Here is a 17,287-nt window from a genome sequence, read left to right on the forward strand (position 1 = left end):
ACCACCTTAGTCTGCATTTACTGGCCTCATCCCATGCTACTCCCCTGCAGGAGCCTCTTAACTTCAGCCAACTGAACTCCTCCATTGTTACCTTCAAGTGCCCCTTGCATTCTGGTCTCCTTACATTGCTTGTGCTGTGAGCTCCGGGAGGAATGCCCTTCTCCCACTTGTGCTTGGGTCCAAATCCAACCCATTCATCTAGGCAGGAGTCAAATGTCTGCACTCCTTCCCTGATTGCCCCAGCCGGAAGTAATCACTTCCCCCTCCAAACAGCCAGAAGGTAGACAGATACAAATCAGCCACTCACCACTAAACCATATTCAGAAATCCCCTTGCTTTTTAGAGGAATAGGCCTGGCTTTGTGGCTGGGCCAGGCTTGTCTGATGGACTCTGCCTCTCCTTTAAGATGAGGCTAGGAGAAGCAGAGAAAGAAGAATGTTTTTGCTTCAGTATCTTTACCTGTAATTCCACCTTCAGTAATTTACTCCAAAGGTAGATTTCACTTTCTTTGCAATCCCTCCTTCTTAGGTCTGCCTGGACCATTGGCCTCAGGCTGACTGTAGCTAGTAGTTTTATTGGTTCTCTTTCCTGGCAGCTATAGAATTGAGGAATATCATTCCAGAACTCCTAGACATTATTTGAGGAAAACACTGGAGGATACAAAAAGGCTCTAAAGACCAGAAAGGGACAACAGTCATGGCCCATCGATGAACAAAGGCTTCTCCGGGTAACTAGAGACTGGTCAACTGGAGTCTGCTTTCTGGGACCTGACTCTGATTTTTCATAATCAAGTTCTCCTGGTTCCTCCTTTCCCTTCTCCAGCATTCTGAGTCTTCACTTCTTGCCTCAGATCCTGGTGCCACTGATGTTTTCCCCTGGATAGCTGATAGGTGGGAGAGACTAAGGGAGAAAATAAAATAGAAAAAGAGGATAATTAATACCTTAACATGACATTTTTCGGAGGTTAGTCTTTGAATCTATAAGCAAGGGTGTATATGGCCCACATAATTGAATTTCACTGGGGCTCTTGGAGAAATATTAGCAAGAAATGTTAGGTAGAACAAGCTGGAAAAATATGAGCAGGAAGAGAAGGGAATGTCTAAGCACAGCTTTCTCCACCAGATGGCGCTCTCACCCACTCTTACACAGACTTGTTCCGAAGCCTCTCTAAACTTGGGGTTTCTGGCGGTGGTCTCTCATGCCACCATTTCTTGCATATACCAGCTCTTCTCATGCTTCTAGCTGCATTAGTTATCTCTTGCTGTGTAACAATTATTTCAAAACTTAGTGGCTTATCAGAACTGCAAAAAAACAAAAAAAAAAAAAAAACTTAGTGGCTGAAAACAATAATAAATATGTATTATTTGGCTTTTGGGTGGTTTTTGCAGGAAACTGCAAGCAGCTTGGTGGGTGGTTTTGGCCCAGGGGCTTTTGTGAGGTTGTACTCAGATGCTGGCCAGGGCGGCTGTCATCTGAAGGCTTGATGGGGCTGGAGGATTGGCTTCCTCACATAGCAGACCGGTTGGTGCTGGCTCTTGTGCTGACAGGCTGGCAAGGGGTTTCGGTTCCTCTCCCCCTGGGACTCTCCAGAAGGCATCTTGAGTGTCCTCGCGACATGGAGGCTGACTTCCCCAGAGCGGGAGATCCAAGAGGGAGCAAGGCAGGAAGCTACAAGGTCTTCTATGCCATATCCGCAGAAGTCACACACTGTCGCTTTCACAATATCCTGTTGGTTTTACGGGTCCGAACTAGTCAACATTCCAACGCATAATGGGAAGATTATACAACAGCATAACTACCAGGAGGTGAGAATTATCGGGGCCATCCTGGAGGCCATCTTGGAGGCTGGCTGCTATGTGCTGCTCTGTCGGCTTAGATTACCCTTCCTTCCACCTCATCTCCCCCTGCTCACCTTTTAACATCCAGCTTGAATATCAGGTTCTTTGTAAAGACTTCCCCAAATAATTCCTCACTTCCTCCTCTGTGTTTACACAGAACTCTTTCATCTCTATTAAGCACCTATCACCTTGCATTTCTTTTTACTTTCTTTCTTTCTTTCTTTCTTTTTTTTTTTTTTTGCCTCGCAGCATGCAGGATCTTAGTTCCTATGCCCCCCTGCAGTGGAAACCCGGAGTCTTAACCACTGGACCGCCAGGGAAGTCCCTCACCTTGCATTTCAATCTTTCTCTTTTTTTTTTTAAATTGAAGTATAGCTGATTTTTTTTTAATTAATTTATTTATTTTTGGCTGTGTTGGGTCTTCGTTTCTGTGCGAGGGCTTTCTCTAGTTGCGGCAAGCGGGGGCCACTCTTCATCGCGGTGTGCGGGCCTCTCACTATCGCGGCCTCTCTTGTTGCGGAGCACAAGCTCCAGACGCGTAGGCTCAGTAGTTGTGGCTCACGGGCCTAGTTGCTCCGCAGCATGTGGGATCTTCCCAGACCAGGGCTCGAACCCGTGTCCCCTGCATTGGCAGGCAGATTCTCAACCACTGCGCCACCAGGGAAACCCCTCAATCTTTCTCTTGAACATGACTATTTCCCTCATTGTGTCCTGAATTCCTGAGAGCGGGGGACTGTGACTTAACATCTTGCCAGTCCCAGTTTCTGCCAAGTATATAGCACAGCGCTGGCATAGTAGGTACTCAATGAATGCTTGTTTTAAAATAAATGAGTAAAACAGAAAATAACAAGTGTTGGTGAGGATGCGGAGAAACAAGAACCTTGTGTGCTGTTGGTGGGAATGTAAATGGTGCACACTCTATGGAAAACAATATGGCAGTTCCTAAAAAAATTAAACAGAATCACCATATGATCCAGCAATGCCACTTCTGGGCATATACCCAAAAGACTTGAAAGCAGGGTCTCGAAGAGATATTTGTATACCCGTGTTCACAGCAGTTTTAATCACAAAAGGTGGAAGCAACCCAAGTGTCCATTAATGATGATGAATGGATAAACAAAATGTGGTGTATACATACACAATGGGCTATTTTTACTTAAAAAATAAGGAAATTCTGACACATGCTACAACATGAATGAACCCTGAGGACATTGATGCTGAGTGAAATAAGCCAGTCACAAAAAGACAAATACTGTATGATTACACTTATATGAGGTATCTAGAGCAGTCAAATTCATAGAGACAGAAAGTATTGAATAGTGGTTGTCAGGGGCTGGAGGGAGGGGGAATGGGGATTTATTATTTAATGAGTACAGACTTTCAGTTTTGCAAGATGAGAAGAGTTCTGAAGATGGTTGCCCAACAGCGTGAACATATTTAATACCAATGAACTGTACATTTAAAAAATGGTTAAGATGGGGACTTACCTGGTGGTGCAGTGGTTAAGAATCTGCCTGCCAATGCAGGGGACACAGGTTTGATCCCTGGTCCAGGAAGATCCCACATGCTGTGGAGCAATGAAGCCCGTGCGCCACAACTACTGAGCCTGAGCTCTAGAGCCTGCAAGCCACAACTACTGAGCCCGCGAGCCACAACTACCGAAGGCCGCGCGCCTAGAGCCCGTGCTCCACAACAAGAGAAGCCACCACAATGAGAAGCCAGGGCACTGCAACGGAGAGTAGCCTCTGCTCGCTGCAACTAGAGAAAGCCTGCGTGCAGCAACGAAGACTCAACGCAGCCTAAATAAATAACTAAATAAACTTATTTTTTTTAATGGTTAAGATGGTAAATTTTATGTTATGTGTATTTTGCCACAATTTTTAAAAATTTTAAACGGAGGAATGATGGATAAAGAAAATGTGATATATCCATTCAGTGGAATATTAATTTTTATCATAAAAAGGAACGAAGTATTGATACATGCTACAACATAGATGAACCTTGAAAACATTATGCTATGTAGACACAAAAGACCACATATTGTATGATTCCATTTACACTAAATGTCCAGAATAGACGAGTCCATAGAGACAGAAAGTAGATTGATTAGTGGCTGCCAGGGACTGTGGGGAGGAAGGAATTGGGAGTGACTAATAGGTACAGCGTTTCTTTATGGGGTGATGGAAACGTTCTGGAATTGGATAGTGGTGATAGTTGCACAACTTTGTGAATATACTAAAACCACTGAATTGTATACTCTAAAACGAAGAATTTCTGCATGAAATTTTATCTTACAGGAACTGTTTCAATTTTTTTAAATGAATGAATAAATGAAAGAAACATTTGACTGATATGTATTTTTAGATTCTCTTTAATATTTGGGTTTACTCTAGTATTTAAACTTAATATTTGGGTATATTTTTGGATTAATAACTCACTGCCATTGGTCTGAAAAGTGTTCAGTAAATAACATCTTTATGTTTTTGTACCTGGGAAAGAAGTCCTCATGAGTAATGAGTTTTCCAGCTGTGACACAGTGAGTTGTTGGACAAACACAGCAAGGAAATGAATGTCTGCTGTTATACTGTTACTCAACAGCTCTTGGCAGCCATGAAAACAACCATTCATCAAACACAGGGGCAAAAAACGTCTCGAAGAGCAAGGCAATGAAAACCTCAGCAATAAAACCTGTGGCCTCCCAGGAAAGAAGCAGTTAACTGTCCACCCAAAAGTCCTTTTCCCTCTTCCAGGGTATAGAGTTGTAGCCGGGCAGCCATTGCCCCACCATGGACTACACCTTCCAGCCTCCTTGCATGTAGATTTTTAGGTCATGTGACTCCCCGAAAGAAGTGAGTGATGAGAGTCACTTCTAGTCCAAAGCATTTAAATGTCGGAAATCTACTCCTCCCACTTTTCTCCCAAATGCCAGCTCAAAGCAGAGGGGATGGCCGGGCCACAAAGTGGGAGGAGCCTAAGTCCCTGAATCATCACATCGTGGAAACCTCCCACTGACCTGGAATATCCACAATGGACAACTATGTGAGGCAGGAATAGATTTGTATGTGAACAACAAATAGACTTTTGTTATATTAAGCCGCTGAAATGTTGAGGTGTGTTTGTTACAGCAGCTAAACCCCAATATTCATTCATTCCACCAAATAACTACTTATTATGTGCCTTTCATGGAAATATAGAGAAGAATAGCCTGGAATTCTTCCCTCAAAAAGTTCTCATTCTAAATTGGAGAATTAGATGAGAGAATTAATGGGAGAGACAACTTGAATAAAAATGCCACAAATGGAAAGGCAGTAGGTGAGCCACAAAAAACCCTGCATAGACCAATTACCATTAACGAAACTGAGAGAATTAACCAAAAAACTTCCTAAAAGGGAGTTCCCTTGTGGCCTAGTGGATAGGACTCCAGGCTTTCACTTCCATGGCCCCGGTTCAATCCCTCATCGGGGAACTGAGATCCCACAAGGCGCACAGCTTGCCTAAAAACAAACCAATAAAACAAAAAAAGCTTCCTAAAAGGCATCAGGACCAGGTTATTTTGTAGACAATTTTATTAAACCCATCAGTAAAATGATATAGTTAAACTATTCCAGAGAACAGAACAAGATGGAAAACTTTCCAATTTATTCTGAGTCCAAAATTACCATCCATGATACAAATGTCAGGCAAGAGCACACACACAAATAAACAAATTTCATCTGGAACATAGCCAATAAAAATAGCAAAAGAATACCCCTACCACACAGCTAAGCCACTCCACTGCTAGGTATTTAACAAAGAAAAATGAAAGTGTATGTCCACACAAATATTTGTGCATGAATGTTCACAGCAGCTTTATTTGCAGGAACCAAAAAGTTGAAACAACACAAATGTCCATCAACAGGTGAATGGATAAACAAATTATAGTATATCCATACAATGGAATAATACTTAGTGATAGATAAAAATGAATGAACTATTGGTACAACAACAACATGAGTGAATCTCAAAATTATTGAGTAAAAGAGGCCAGACACTGCCCCCTCTGATGGGGGTGAAAAAAAAAACCACATACTGTACATTCCACTTACATAAACTAATCTATAGTCATGGGAAGCATCAGTAGTTGCCTGGGGTGTGGAGATGGAAAAGGGAAAAAGAGATTACAAGGGGGCACAAAAAAGCATTGGGGCACAATGGATATGTCCACAGTCTTAATTGTGATGGCTTCACAAGTGTACACATACGTCAAAACTCATCAAAGTGTACTTTTTTTTTTTTGGTTATGTCCTGTGGCATGCGGGACCTTTGTTCCCCGACCAGGAATCGAACCCATCCCCCCTGCAGTGGGAGCACAGAGCCTTAACCAATGGACCGCCAGGGAAGTCCCCAAAGTGTACATTTAAACCATGTGTGGTTTAACATAGAAGTATACCCTAATAAATCTTTGTGTGTGTATATGTATAAATATAGATAGATAGATAGATACATAGATAGATAGGCAAACACTTCACCTCTCTGAGCCTCATCTACAAAATGTGGTTATTATCTATGCTGTTTATCTTTTCATATAAGGATGAGATGAAATAATGAATGTAAAAATATTTTTGCAAGCTGTGAGTACAAGAGATTGGGACATGTGTAATCTTTATTAGTATTAATGCCATTATCAACAATAATATCATCATTTTTATCATCACTATCACAGTCACTACACAAAGACCCCATCACCTCAGCCTTCTGGCCCACTAGGTTAAGCTCACTGAGGTAGTTCACCAATTTAACTTAAAAGGAAAAACAAACTCAGCAAGTTCACTAGTTCCTAGGGATGGCTGGGAGAAGATGCTGAGAAGCTGAAAAATACAACAGAGTTTACCAGGATGTGAGGAAAGACATGTTGTGAAATGCCCAGATATGAAACAGCTAGGGAAGCCGAGCAAGTAACTGTTCCTGGCAACGCCCTGTGTTCCTGGAATAATTTTGACTTGAATGAAATCATGGAAGATCTTGCAAACACATAAAGAGGGGAGTCTGTGAATGTCCCGCTACTGACACCTGAAAACTCACGGTCAGTTCGTCTCTCCAGATGGACTGGAGCCCTAGGAAACAAGATGAGAACAGTGAGTCCTTTCAGGTTGAAAGGAGGCAGAACTTCTTGGAGCACAGAGGCACAGCCCGGGAACTGCCAAAGGGAATAAAAAGGAGAGCAAAGATGGACCTCAGATTCCGTAGGGAAGAAGGAGGTCCTGACCTTCAGGAAAGTGACAATAATTTTTAACACCTCTGTGCATCTTTTCAAGAAAACTCAAATGTGGACACAAGAAAGACCAATAGAGGCTTCATTCCATGGCTGGTGAGATTGTCATTCCAACACAGAATCAGGGCAAGATTGCAAAAGACAGAGTTCAGTATCCAAAAGTTCAGAGTCAGATCAGACGGCCACACCTATGGCACTGGGTCTCAAGAGGGAGAAAGGCTGGGTGGAGGAGCAGTTTCACAAATGCTTCTTACATCCGGCAGACAGAGGGACTGTCTCTAGGGAGCAGGAGAGTGACCTCAGCACAGTGAGCTGATCAAACCTGAAGGTAATTATCCAACTTCTTTTTAAACCAGGAAGAAAGAAGCTGAGATAATTCAGATCTGTAATAATATAATAAACTTTCCTTCCTGCCTTAGCTTAAGATATAATTATTACAAAATCTAGCGTAGATCTGGGTGAAGTCTCTGGATGGCTGGAAGAAACAGACTTCTGGGAAATCCTCTGAAACAGCAGAGCATGGTAGCTTAGACCTGAGTTTGAATCTTGTTTCTGCTACTTAGTCAAGTGCCCTGGGGAAATCAGTTTACCCTTCTGAAACTCTCTCCATGTCTGTTAAATAGGGGTTTATGCACGGGCTTGTGAGAATGATAAGGACGTTACATAAGGCATCCATCATATTCTTGGCTCATTACCAACACTTCCAAATATTTGTTCCCTTTCCCCCCTCTTCCCAACTTTGTCTCAGAAGTACTTTACCTGTGGCAGCAGAGAGCCCCCTTCAGGACTCCTGGAGATGGCAGCAAGGACAGCCTGCCTCCCACCCCCAGGGAGATGCAGCTATCAAGCTGCAGGGGGACTGCCTCTGGGAGCTGGACCTCACCTCAGTGCTGGGGAAGGAACACCACAGCCTTGGTGCCTACAAGATCCCAAATAGCCACCCAGTTCAAAAGGAATGGGGTCATACATATATACACTAATATGTATAAAATGATGAGAACCTGCTGTATAGCACAGGGAACTCCACTTCGCTGTACAGTAGAAACTAACACAACATTGCAAAACAACGATACCGCAATAAAAATAAATATATAAATAAATAAATAATGGGGAAAAACCAAAAAGGAATGGGGTCATGGAACAGGGAGGGCAAAAGGGCTTTCAGATTAAGAGCCCAGCTGGAATTTCCACAGGCTGATGAGGTTGGTGTGGTGGCCCTTGCCCTCCTGCTGGCTATGCCCAGGTGCCCTCTTTGGGTTCTGGCCACCTCCCCAGCATACCTCTCCTTTGCTCCACAGGGTCCAGAGACTGTCAGGCTCTCCTCACCTCTCTCCAGCTGCCCCCACTAACCCTAGTCCCTGGTGCTCCTCTCCCCAAGACTGGCTGTGATGCCAGATACAGCCGCCCCTCTGCTCCCTCCCCTCCTTGCTACTCTTGGCACTCTGGGGGTAGAAGGAGCACAGACCCCGGAGCGCCACTCCCCATCCTAAGCCTCTATTCCTCATCTGTAAAAAAAGGGCCAGTTTTTACTATGATCTCTATAGAAAGCAACCAAGGGAGTTAGCCAAAGTGAGAAAGTTATAAAGGCTCCAGAAAGCCCACAAAATTCTTGCAGTCTCTGTTTATATGAACATTTAAAAAGGGCTAGAGGGACTTCCCTGGTGGTGCAGTGGTTAAGCATCCACCTGCCAATGCAGGGGACATTGGTTCGATCCCTGCTCCGGGAAGATCCCACATGCCGTGGAGAAACTAAGCCCGTGCGCCACAACTACTGAAGCCCGCACGCCTAAAGCCTGTGTAAGCCACCGCAATGAGAAGCTCGCGCACCGCGACAAAGAGAAGGGTAGCCCCTGCTCTCTGCAACTAGAGAAAGCCCGCGAGCAGCAGCAAAGACCCAACGCAACCAAAAATAAATAAATAAAATACATAAATTTTTTAAAAATAATAAAATAAAATAAAAATTCCCACTATGGTAGTGGAACTCTTTCTCCAAAAAAATAATAAAATAAAATAAAAAGGACTAGAGCTATATTATTATATTATAGAACATTAGAAAGTGTTTAGAACTATATTATTGCTAAATTTTAAAAGCAAGTTGTAGAAGAGTCTGAATGTATATGTGTGTATGTGGGTGAGCATCCAGATATTTCATTAGTTATAAAAATTAAGGAAGAAGGCTTAATAGTGAACAATGGCTTATTGCTCAGGTGTGAGGTTAGGATGATCGAATGACTTCTCTTTTTACTTTGTACACTTCTGTACAGGTAAAAAAATTTAATGGGTATATATTGCTATTTTATTCTACAAATAACAATTGTAACAAACAAAAACAATAAAAATATAAATAGTGCTAACGAGACCTTTCTCCCATATCCCTGCCCTTTCCTTTTTATGCCTGAAAAGGAATTCTTAATTCTCCTTCCTCACCAATGACCATCCCACTCCCATCCCTAGAAAAGCAGAAAAAGTAATAGATAGAAATGAACAAATCCCTCGGATTCCCCAGACCCAAATGGGCTCAGTTATGTCCCCAAGGAGCAGTGTCTTATTTCAAAGTGCCCCCAGCATTAAACAGGAAATGTCAGATTAGACCATTCCTGAACACCTGGTCTCTAGGAGGGAAAACCAAACTCCACCTCTACCTCAGAGCCTGCCCAGAGGCCCACAGGGCTTAGCAACTGGCTGCTGAGGATAGTAAGAGAACATCTACTTTCCAGGCCCAGTCCTGCCACTTGCCAGCTCTGTGACCATGGATAAGGCCTTCTCCTCTCTGGGGCTCTATTTCTTCTATTAAATGGGGGTGACAATGCCAACCTCTAAGACTGGTGACAAGATCAAATAAGGTAATGCAAGTAAAAGCACATTTTCAATCGCAAATGTTCCACCGAGCTGAAGTAGAGCAGGTGACTTACCAGCCTTTGCATAAAGACCACTTTTTATTTCGTGTGATATTCACTAATTGACACAGAGGGAAGAGGGGAGAAAGGGAGGATCTTGGGCAGCTGGTGGCATTCTCCTCCACCCTGGAAATGCAAACCATGAAGAGGAGGATGAGAGAGAGAGAGAGTTTGTGCTGTATTTGAGGAGCGTGCTTTGAAGAGAGTGGGTGTGGAGCACATACAGCATCAGATCTCTGCCTGGAGCCGTTCTAGGTGGGTTTTGAGATCTGCCAGTAGAACTCTATGTCCTGGCTGTGGACTTCAGGCCCAGGTCACAGGAGGGAGGAGCCGACAAGAAGCCTGTTAACTGCCCTCCAGCCCTTTCCAGGGTACCTCAGTCAGCAGGCTGAGGCTGGAAGGCAGAGAAGGGAGACCAGATTGGGTGTGTCTAGAAGGCAACACCAGAACAATGATCTGCAGGGAAGAACCAGAGCCTGGGCTCCAGGAGACCCCACTCTGGCCCCAGTCAGCTCTGTGACATTAAGCAAGTTGCCACTCCACCCTGGTGTTCATTTCCCCTTCTGTAATATGATGGGCTTGGACCAGAACAGGACCCTCTGGCTCCGTGACCACAGTCATTCTGTGCCTGCCCATCAGGCAGTGGAACTTCCCAAACAGAGGGCCCATTGAGAGCCGGGGTGGGAGCTTCTGGAATTCCCTCCAGCCTCAGTCAGGGACAGACACAGGCAGTTTTCTTCCTGATTCCTGTGTCCTGCCCTAACTGTACTGGAAATCTATGACCTCATTTTTCTTTCCCTCCCAGAAAGAAGGGGAAGCCGGGGAGGCAGACAAGTGTGGCAAAATGAGAAGATGGAGGGAGGCTAGGGGACCTGACACAGAGGGTTACTGCAGGGGGCAGGAGAGAAGACACATGCACCCAGATCAGACAAACAAACTTTATTCAGAAAAGCATATTAGTAATCACCACTAAACTACTGAATGAGGCACATCGGTCCCCTCTCCCTACCCTCCCTCACCCTCCCATGCACACCCTCTCTTTGGCCTTTGTAGAATACTGGAGAAATCCTCTCCTGGGCCCACAAGTGGTCCCAGACTTTTGGGCTGGGGGCAGCCCACAGCAGTGTCAGGTTGGATCGAGTCCTGGAGTCCATAGAGGGAGGCCAAGGAGGCTGCCTCCAGTATCCAAAAGTTCCGGGCCAGCTCAGGTAGCCACTCCCATGGCACAGAGCCCCGAGGGGGAGGAGAGGATGGGTGTGGGAGCCGTCTTCATGTCCTTCTCACATCTGGAGAAGCCGCGGGAGGCCAAGTGGGAAGGCACATCTAGATGAGCCAGTGAGCTCTGGAATGTTTCAGGCACATGTGGCTGTATAAGGTACCATGAAGGCCAAGGAGACGTCTGCTCCTGAGTAAGGTCAGCTAACCACAGACAAAGCACTATGGGCTGGGGGCTAAGAAGAGGTCCTCAAAGGGCTGGATCTGAGCTGAGGATGCAGCTTATGTGATGATCTAAAAAAGAGAAAAGAACACATGCTGGAGCTCAAAAGCCATTGTTTAGGGTTCAGGGGTGCACGGCTCAGTTCCAGGCATCTGGAAGCTTGTGCCCAAGTCATAACGCAAGCAGAATAGGAACTTCTCTATGTTAAGGCAAAATGAACCTTCACCATCTTGGCTCTTCCACTGAATGATGTGGAAAAGGAGCTGCTGGGCAAAGATTGTTCCCTCTCCCCACCTCCCTATATGGCCAGTGAAGACACTGAAACCCTCTGCTGGCCCAGGGAAGTGGGCCCTGGGAGAGGTCAGAATGACTGGCTCTGGGAGTCTCCATGGCCTCAGCAACATGGAAACCCGCAACAGAAGAACCAAAGTTGCTGGGCTTGCAAGACACCCCCAGTATCCCAGCAAAGGCCACCCCCAGGCTCTGGCTGGCACCAGTGGTGGGCGCTGAGGAAACAGGTACCCTGCCTGGAGCATGGCAGCAGGACCCCAGTCTAACTGAGACGCTGAAGGGCTCAGTGTTCTAGGATTTCCCGGAGGACAGAAAACAATAGCAACAACAATAACACAAATAACCACAATTTTAATGGATACAGTGTTTCAGTTTTGCAAGATGAAAAAGTTCTGGAGATGGATGGTGCTGATCGCTGTACAGCAATGTGAATGTATTTAATGCCATTGAACTGTACCCTTTAAAGACAGTTTCGATGGTCAATTGTATGTTATGAATATTTTACCACAATTAAAAAAATTTTTTTTTCCAAAGATAACCATGGGGATTCCCTGGCGGTCCAGTGGTTAGGACTCTGCGCTTTCACTGCCAAGGGTGCGGGTTCGATCCCTGGTCGGGGAACTAAGATCCCACAAGCCACGTGGTGTGGCCCAAAATATGAAAATAAATAAATAAATAAAGATAACCATGTTAACAGTATCTAACATGTATTGACCCCCTACTGTATATAGCACAGCCTGGTTCTGAAGAGGTCAGACTGCCAGGGTTCAAATCCGAGCTCCACCACTCACCACTCACCAACTGGGAGACTCTAGGTAAGTCACTTAACCTCTCTGTGACTCATTTTCCTCATACAGAATATGGAAATAATATAGAACCCAGCTCAATAGGGTTGTTGAGAGAATGAAATGAATACATAAGTGCTTTGAGCAGTGCCGGGCACAAAGATGCAAAGATGGTGACTATGTAAAACTCACAAAAGCGCTCCACATCCCCACCCAGATCTTCACCACTACAACAGAGAAACCTAAGACTTTTCCTACTAAACTCTACAAACACGCTCACAAAAACGTATTCTGGCCTCCCCTATTCTAGTTTCTAATCCAGAGAGGGTTGAACTTTTTCAAAGAGCAGACTTTTGAAGGATTTAGCAAAAAGGTTGAATTGTTGTCATAACCCTTTGGACATTGTGGTTATTACTGTCACCCCTTCAACTTGCTCCTGAATAAAAACCCTTTAACTTTTAGAAAAGGAGCGGGCTCTGGGTTTTTTTTATTCAAAGGCCTATGACCTCTCCAGAAAGCCAAGAGGCATCTTACCTTACCGAGGCTGGGCCAGCTGTTCATCCCAGATCCCGAGTTTTCTTCTCTGTTTGGTGCGACCCACCCCTGCCAGTTGCTCATGGTCAATGCCAGCATCTCTTACAGGTGATGTTCCTTTTGACTGGGAAACCAGGAAACCATCAGGATAACCTTGGCTTCATTTCCCAAACAATGTAAAGGAATGTTCAATCCACAGTTTCCCCAGGCTCTCGCTGGCCTGGTAGGGCCGGCTATCTTCTCTTTAATGAAGGGGGTGCGGGGCCTCCTTCTGCTATAGAAATTCCCTGGGAAAGAGAAGGAGTGCCCCTTGTCTTCAAACAGACCACAGCCAATGGGTCGGGACCCTTCGTGATAAATGAGAGCCAGGACGACACACGGCTGCTTGGAACCTTAGGTGGAAAAAACTGGTCCAGGTCCAGAGGCAGTTAACACTGTAAACTGAGTTACTTGGGCTTCTTTTAGAGCAGGACTTCTCAGAGCCTTTCATATGCTAATGAGCATTGTGAATCTTCAAGAAGGGGAGAAAGCACCTTAGACAAACCCTTTTGGCCTTGAAACCCTCTATTAGAGGGTAGCTCCAGAGTCCGGATTCCTGGGAACAACCAATGCTTTAAAGTAAACAACGCTAGACTGGGAGTCCAAAGACCGGGTTCTAATCTTTTTCTGGCTGTTCGCAAGAGCAAGCTCTGAGTCTCCATCTGCAAAAAGAAGGGGGTGGGGTTCGCCTGACATTCCTTGACGCTGGTGCGGTATCCCTAATGCAAAAAAGATATTGGGAGGTGGGGACGGAACAGAAACCTGTGAGAGGAAGGCTGGGAAGGCGAGGCTAGGGAAGCTAGTGGGCGTTAGGAACTGGCCTCCGTGAACCGCGAGGACAAAGGCGGAACAGGAGGAGGAGAAAGAAGACTCCAAAGGTGCAAGGGTACAGCCCCCTATCCATCCTCACCTTTGCAGGTGGGCCCCAGCGCAAGACATCAAAGCACCGAGGGATGGCCCGGAAGGACTGCGCAGGATGCCCGCACAATCCCAAACTAAAACCACACCCGTCGCTCATCCCAGGACCAGTGGAGGCCCGTCCCCAGCTACGCCCGCGGCGTCATGCCTGCCTTTTTCAGCACTCGGGGCTGGAAGAGGGGCCAGGGCAAGGGGGTGCTCTTCCGAACGCGGAGCGCGAGGGAGGGGGCAGTGGCGCCGCCAGTAGACTGGTTCCAATTTGGGAGCCTCCCCCGGATCTACGCGGCGCCTGTCCACGTCTCGCTCTCGGCCGGGAAGGGGAAGAGGAACAGCGAGGCTTCGCCTCGGGGCGGCCCGACTGGAAGAGTGCGTCCGCCCTTCGGATGCGGCCCTGCCCTGGTCCCAGGAGACGGCGCAGCTGTCCAGACTCTGGACGGCGGCGAAGCCGTCGGACGGGAACTGCGATCCGGGCGCCGGGGCGCTGGCGGCAGCGGGAACGCAGGGCGAGGGGAGGGAGCCGGGGCGCACGGGCGCGGGGCGGCGGCGGCAGGAAGGACGGGTTCCCCGCCCCGCGGCGCAGCGACCTCACGCCACCTCCTGCTCGCCCTGGTAGTGGCGGCAGCAGCCGTAGAGCGCCGAGAGCAGGTAGAGGCCGAGGCAGAGGCCGCCGCAGACGGCGGCCGCCAGGAAGGCGTGGTAGGCGCAGGACATCTGGTAATCCTTGAGGTTGCAGTAGCTGTGGCTCTGCGTCTGGCTGATCATGATGCCCATCGCGGCGCCGTAGAGCGCGGCCGCCAGCAGGTCGTGCGCCACGTTGACAACCAGCCAGCGCGAGCCCAGCACGGGCACCAGCTCGTGCTTGCCCAGCAGCGTGAGGAAGTAGAGGCCCAGGGTCAGCAGCCAGAAGAGCACGGACACGAAGAGCGCGAAGTGCACCGGGCCCTGGTACCTGCTTGTGGCGATGGTGATCCAGAAGGCGGCGCCGGCCAGCAGCTGCAGCAGCCGCAGCACGCCCAGCGGGCCGCGCAGAAAGGCCCGCTGCAGGCTCACCGCGCCGCGGGCCGCCCGCGCCTGGGGCGGCGGCTGGCGCGGGGGCGGCGGGAGCATGGCCCCCGGGCGCGGTGGCGGCGGCGGCGGCGCCCCGAGCAGCGGAATGGCGACGTCTGGCTCGCGGGGGTGGCCCGGCCGACGTGCCCCTGAGCCCGCCGCGGCCTCCTCGCTCCCCTCCGAGTCCTCCTCTCTTCCTCTCCCCTTCTCCCCACTCTACCTCCCCTCTCTCCTCCCCTCTCTCCTCCCCGCAGCCCTCCTCTCTTTCTCCGTTTCTCTCTCTCCACCCCTCCTGCCCGCCCTCTCCCTTCCCCTCCTCCTTCTCCACCCCCACTCGCTCCTCCAAGGCTTCCTGCCTTCTCTCTTTGGGCCTCGCTCACCACCCTGGTGCCCCCCTTCCCGTCGGCGCCAAACTCCCAGCTCAGATTCCTTCCCCCTCGGGGCAGGGCGGAGGGCACCCCAGCCGGCCGCGGGTCTTCCGCTCCGTCCGACTGGGCCAAGTTTACCACATCTGCCCGCCCTGCCTGCCCTGGCTCCCTGGCTCCGGTCCAGCCTCGAAGCTGAGAGCGGTCTTCTGGAGGTGGAGCGTCCCCTCAGTCTTAGGCTGGGTCTTTTTCTTTCTCCTCCCTCCTGTCCTAATAGTTCTCTGGGGCCTCCCGGCCCTTCCTTGGCCCTGGAGGAGAGCAGTGCCAGGCTTAAGCTGCCATCTCTTCTCACCTGGACATCCGAATATCATATCCTGCCAGGGCCCACCCCAAACTTATTCTGTCCAAAGCTGGGCTCAGACTTTGTCTCAGCCATCTGAGTTCTCCTGTCAGTGAAAGGGACCATCACCTGCTCCAGGCTCCACTGCCCCTCCCGTGCCACAAAGCGAAGTCCTATTAGTTCAATCTCTTTTTTCCAAACTTCTTTGCCATCGAGCATACTAAAAATAGGCTTCCCAGCATGACCAGGACACAAACCCAGCTCTAAGAGACAGCAAAGCCCAACAGTGCTTTACATTATTGCTATTACTGTGCTTTGCAGGAATTCTCATTAAAGCCTCAAAGAACCCCCGAGATACATACAATTATTTTCCTCATCTTGCGGAGGAGAAAAACGGAGCCTAGAGAGGTTAAGACCACGAAACTGGTAACTGCTGCTGGTCTCTCTTCCCTCCCCTTCTGATCCAACCTTTGTGCACTGTGGCATCTTTCTAAAACACAGACCTGGTTGTATATACACTGCTTCCCCTACTGACCACAGAATAGGGTTCTATCTCTTCTATGGGGATGTTTCACAATCTGGCCCCAACCGACTTCCAATTTCCTGGTTTTCCACTTCCTTTTCTTACCCATGCTTGCACCCAGCATGCCAACCCCACCAAACCTCTTAAGGTTGCCAAATAGGCTCAGAATGCCCTTCATTCCCAGACCCCATTCGTCTGGCAAATTCCTACTTATCCTTCAATGCCCAGTTTAAATGCTCCTCCCCCTTGGCTTAGCCTCCCAGGCTGTTGACTGCTGGCTCTTCTAGGCCCCCCTTGAAGGTTCCCTCTGTAGTAGTTGAGTCAGCTACATCATAACCATTGGTTATCAAGTCTTATCCATCTTTGCCTGTGCCTGGCACGTAAGAGACTCAGTAAATGTCTGTGGAGTGGAAGACTGGGTGGCTGCAGGGACAGCAGCGGAAGTGAGAGGACCCCTGTTGTCCTGGGGACTGTGCATGCATCAGACCCCCAGCTTATCCTACCCTACGGAGCTCCTTTCTCGTCTCTTGGTCATGGGATGAGGCAGCTGGCCCCTGGCTCCCCTTGAGGGAGGAAAAACTACGTGGCTTCTCAGGGAGCTAATGCCTCCCACTGCCAACTCAGCCCCACCTATGGGTACCCGAGAAAGCTCTGAATGCATATTTTAAGTGAACAAATGGTGGTGTATACCACCCGCATTTTTTGGTAAGACAGCATGGCGTAAAGGCTCAGGGTGTAAACCCTGGAGGCAGACAGCCTGGCTACTTCTCACTGCTTCGCCACTCCCTGGTGCTGGGACCTGGGGGGGTCTGTACCTCAGTTTCCTCGTCTGTGAAATCTTTTCATTCAGCAAATAGATATTAAGCACCTAGGAAGTGCTAGGCACCATTTGAGGGGCTAAGGATACATAATATATATGTGATTATTATGAATTGAATGCTTACTATACACTTTATATAAAGTGAGCACTTTATTGTTCTATCTAATCCTTATACCAACTCTTTAAAATAACTGGTATTAA

General features: G+C 47.9%; 1 protein-coding gene across 3 annotated transcripts; it reads right to left on the minus strand.

Annotated features, from left to right (window-relative positions):
• Positions 1-10,917: 10,917 nt before the first annotated feature.
• MARVELD1 (MARVEL domain containing 1) lies at positions 10,918-15,243 on the minus strand. 3 transcript variants are annotated; one of them, XM_059900403.1, is made up of 3 exons: positions 13,984-15,243; positions 13,035-13,735; positions 10,919-11,495 (listed from the first exon to the last, which is right to left on the minus strand). In XM_059900403.1, exon 1 carries the CDS (start codon positions 15,096-15,098, stop codon positions 14,577-14,579), a length of 522 nt encoding a protein of 173 aa, XP_059756386.1. In that variant the 5' UTR covers positions 15,099-15,243; the 3' UTR covers positions 10,919-11,495; positions 13,035-13,735; positions 13,984-14,576. The 3 variants fall into 3 exon arrangements, with proteins under 3 accessions (XP_059756387.1, XP_059756386.1, XP_059756385.1); XM_059900404.1 differs by having other exon boundaries at positions 10,918-11,495; positions 13,040-15,243; XM_059900402.1 differs by having other exon boundaries at positions 10,920-11,495; positions 13,035-15,243.
• Positions 15,244-17,287: the final 2,044 nt, after the last annotated feature.

Source organism: Balaenoptera ricei, chromosome 16, assembly GCF_028023285.1.
Source record: "Balaenoptera ricei isolate mBalRic1 chromosome 16, mBalRic1.hap2, whole genome shotgun sequence".
NCBI classification, from domain to species: Eukaryota; Metazoa; Chordata; class Mammalia; order Artiodactyla; family Balaenopteridae; genus Balaenoptera; species Balaenoptera ricei.

Bases quoted from the DNA above. Each gene is read 5' to 3' on its own strand.
- MARVELD1 (XM_059900404.1), bottom strand. From the start codon at position 15,098: ATGCTCCCGCCGCCCCCGCGCCAGCCGCCGCCCCAGGCGCGGGCGGCC.